At 37.3% G+C, this 4238-nt stretch overlaps 1 protein-coding gene across 1 annotated transcript in view; it reads left to right on the top strand.

Moving 5' to 3' along the window:
- Positions 1-2962: 2962 nt before the first annotated feature.
- rpl34 (ribosomal protein L34) overlaps positions 2963-4238 on the top strand; it is a gene marked incomplete at its 3' end in the record, with an annotated part of 3729 nt that continues 2453 nt past the window's right edge. Inside the window, 3 exon segments of the mRNA XM_014004399.1 lie at positions 2963-2987; positions 3381-3452; positions 3546-3645. Of these exon segments, the coding sequence (XP_013859853.1) occupies positions 3388-3452; positions 3546-3645 (165 nt within the window).

Below are 4238 nucleotides of genomic sequence, written 5' to 3'. Positions count from 1 at the left end.
GTTTTTTATTATTGTCATTAGTGATTATCTCAGTTTCGGCTAAAAGAATTGACAAAATCCTACACACTGTGCCTTTAAGAAACAAATTTCATGTTCAGAAAAAAAAAATTGGGGGGGAGAAGGGGTACCCCCCCCGGCGGGTCACACAGGAGTCACATCTGGCCCGCGGGCCTTGCATTTGACACATGTGCTGCAGACTAAAAAGGAGCTTTATCCAAAGGAAAAGCAGATTAACCCTAAAATGACATGGACTCTCATCCAAGCATCTTTAAAATAGACTCACAGATTATCTTTGTGTCGAGGTCACGAGGTCAGCAGAAACATAAATCTAATCAAACTATGGTGACCTTACAGAATGCCTCCCGTAGTTACAAACAGGACAGGAAGTAGAATGATCTGTGCTTCCTGTTGGTTGTTTCACAATAAAATAGAGAGATATCATTTATGGTCCRGGTGATCTTTGGTAGTTGAAGGTGATGAAGATTTTGTGGTTGTACACCCATGGCCAGGGTGTAAGAAAAGTTTGTTTTTTTTTAATCCTCATTGTTTTGTTGGTTTGGATGGTACAAATTAATAAGAGTAGMTGAAAACTCCCAAATAAGGCAAATAAAAGCCATAACAGTAGGAAAAAAAAGTCCTCCTGAGATGAGGACTTTGGGAACGTGAAAGCGGAGCTATAATCCTGTTTTAATATCAGTGGATTTATTAAACAGGAGCAGCAGGTTTAAATCTCAGCAGAGGATTGTGTAATCATGTGCACTTTGGGCAATATGTCTTTTTTTTAGATACTCTGAAGGGTCGGCTGTGGATAATGGCCTCTCTTATAACATYAATCAACAAAGTCCTTTCAAAATACGTGACCCTTACACTTTATTTGTCATTACCTTTAACAATAATTACTTCTGTAGAAGTGAAGTCTGCCTGCAGATGTTGGTGTTTGTGTGAATCTCAGTTTCTCTTGGATTTCATCACAAATCTTCTTTGTTCTAGTTTTGCTAATCTGCTAATAGCAGAACTAGCTTCTTATTTAGACAATTAGCTTCTTTGCTAACTTTGGAAACAGTTAGCTTCCCCTAAATTAATCCTGATAATTTTAAATCCATTAAAAACTTCTTTATCTATGAGGTTTTTCCTGAATTAAATGAAAGCTATCCCCTCTTACAAGCAGCGCTGAACGTGTCAGGCACCTGTTTGTGATAAGTGCCATTTACTAGTGAATTTGTTAGACTTCTTAAAGAGAAAGTTGGCTTTTATTTTTCTCACTTAGCACATCTCTTTGGTGATGAGGAGTTTCATTCAGCATTTAAGGCACTAAATACAAGTCTATATAATAATTCTGAAGGAAACCAATATCAACCAAACAAACAAATTTTACAAGTTAAAAATAAAAAACACCAAAAATGTTTTGATTTGCAGCTGATAAGAAGGATGGTTTGAGATTAAAACTCTCTGCTGCCATCTAGTGGACAGTTTGGGCAAATACGAGCACCTCTTTTCTAAACTCAGTCATGATTTTTCTGTTCAGGTCAGGGATCTATAAACAGTGTTGTGTAAAGTACCACAAAGTGATACTTGAGTAAAAGTCTTAAAGTATCTGATATTTTTTGTACTTAAGTATTAAAAGTAAAAGTATTGATTTAAAATGAGCAGTTAGATTTTCTGTAAGGACATTTATTAGGAGGTGACCTCCCCAAAACCTGCAGAAATGACTGNGTTAGATTTTCTGTAAGGACATTTATTAGGAGGTGACCTCCCCAAAACCTGCAGAAATGACTGTTGTATTAAAATAATTAATTTATGTTAAAGATGCACTAGTCTAGTTGTTTCAGTTTATATACATATATCAAGGCTGCACAAACATTTTCCCCCAAAATGAAAATCTATCTGAGGGCTGCGGCCAAATACAATTATATTATTCATGAAATACAAATACTTCTTAAGTACAGTCCTTTTATTTTAATAATTGTGTCCTGCTGGAGTGTGACATGATTTGTTTGTGTACAAACTAATACGCTATCAGAATTGTATATATATTTATACTTCTCATTCAACCACAATTAAATTCACTGTATCTAGTAGGCACAGTTTATATGGATAGTCTTTATTTTTTACAAAAACAAGCTGAAATGAAAACAAGCAAAAATGAAATAAAAGTAACAACTTTCTACTTCTTGTCTTTGTTAAAAATGTAACAAGTAAAAACTACAGATAATTGTGTGAAAATGTAAGAAGTAGAAGTAAAAAGTAGGCTGAAAAATAATTACTCAAATATAGTACAGATACCCAAAAATTTTACTCAAGTACAGTAACAAAGTATTTGTACTTAGTTACTTTACAACTCTGTCTATAAGAAACACAATAAATTGGAGTGATTTTTCAGTCAGAGAATAATGCGATAACAAAACTGAAAAAAAATATTAATAAGTTGTTTGAAGACCCAGAGGAGGCCTTCCACCCGGACCTTGGTCTCAGACCCAGAGGAGGCCTTCCACCCGGACCTTGGTCTCAGACCCAGAGGAGGCCTTCCACCCGGACCTTGGTCTCAGACCCAGAGGAGGCCTTCCACCCGGACCTTGGTCTCAGACCCAGAGGAGGCCTTCCACCCGGACCTTGGTCTCAGACCCAGAGGAGGCCTTCCACCCGGACCTTGGTCTCAGACTCAGAGGAGCTGACTCTCAACCCTGACACTTTGTTATCTTCCCAAGGCATGACTCAATCAACAAGTACAAAACAATTACAATATACAGTGGTRACTGTAAATTTTGCATGTAATTTAATTAAAATAAAGACTTGATCAAGCACTACTTAGACATTTAGTATTCTAATGTTGTGCTTACAACAATAATATAGCAAACCGTATACTTACTATTAAAAGTCCAGAGTTGATGCAGTATAAACATCTGACCAGCAGGGGMCAGATGCGCATGAAGTCCTTTAACTTTTAACTTCCGCCTACCTCCTTCCTCTTCCGGTTACGGCGAAAGCAGGTATGGCGGCTCCTGCTTAGCTCTGTATGAAAACCGATTTATAATCGGGAGTAATCCTCTATAATAAAAAGCGAATCTGGTCGATTTTAAGTAAATATGTTTCTTATAAGAAGTAAATATTTGTGACGACGTGATGATTTTAAACATTAGTCAGTTTAGGAAAGCTATTTTAAGTCGTCTCTAGTGACAGGACGAGCCGAGGCCGCTTGCATATGTTTACAGAGAACAGTGGTTTAACTGCTGCTTAAAGAAGTGAAATACAGTGGTTGTGTAAAATATGTAACTGGCACAATAATAAAGATTACTTTTATTAAGCATAAATGTGCCGGTGTGTTTTAGCACTGTTAGCATGTTAGCTTCAGTTCATCCATTAAATCAAAACTTGTCTTTCAGCTCCAAGATGGTGCAGCGCCTGACTTACCGCCGTAGGTTGTCCTACAACACGGCCTCTAATAAAACCAGACTGTAAGTGAGCTGCTTGTTGACAGTTTGTGGGGGGAGTTAAAATGTGTGCATTAGCTTCGTCCATGATGTGATGCTCTCCTTGCGGGTCTGCAGGTCCCGGACTCCTGGGAACCGTATCGTGTACCTGTACACCAAGAAGGTCGGCAAAGCCCCCAAGTCAGCCTGTGGCATCTGCCCTGGGAGACTGCGTGGAGTGAGTAAACCCTGTGATCCTGAACACTGGCTTACTGGGGTGTTTTATTTTGAAAAGTGACCCACATGCTTGTCTGTGTTAAACTCATTTTATTTATCAGCTAACCCTAGCAAAACATGAGTAACAAATGTTGCTGGAAAACTTATTTTCTCCACTAGTTGTTGYGAAAGTTTTGTAAGAATCCAGTTTGTGATGCCATAAAGATTAGAGACTCCTGGATTATATGATTTTAATTTTGTTTTTAAAGCTTCAGTAAAGTTCAATAGAGCAGTGGTTTCCAAACTTTTTATCTTCTGACCCACAAAATATCCATGGCAAAAACTTGTGACCCCAAATATTACTGGTCTGAGTACATAAACTTTAATAACCCTAAAAACACAGGCTTTTTGACAATCTAAACTGTTTGTACACAAATATAAATACTTATTTATACTTTTTTGTGTTTTTGTAATAGTTATAGGGAAAATATTACATCAGCAATTATTTTATTACCCTTTAAATTGATTTCTGGAGATTATCCAAGGTGCTTCATGACCCATAATTGGGTCCCAAGCCAGTGCAATTGTTCCAAAACTTTTCAGCATTTGACCCAC

Source organism: Austrofundulus limnaeus, unplaced genomic scaffold (genome assembly GCF_001266775.1).
Source record: "Austrofundulus limnaeus strain Quisiro unplaced genomic scaffold, Austrofundulus_limnaeus-1.0 Scaffold23, whole genome shotgun sequence".
In the NCBI taxonomy this organism is placed as follows: Eukaryota; Metazoa; Chordata; class Actinopteri; order Cyprinodontiformes; family Rivulidae; genus Austrofundulus; species Austrofundulus limnaeus.
This window is presented reverse-complemented; position numbering and strand designations above follow the sequence as displayed.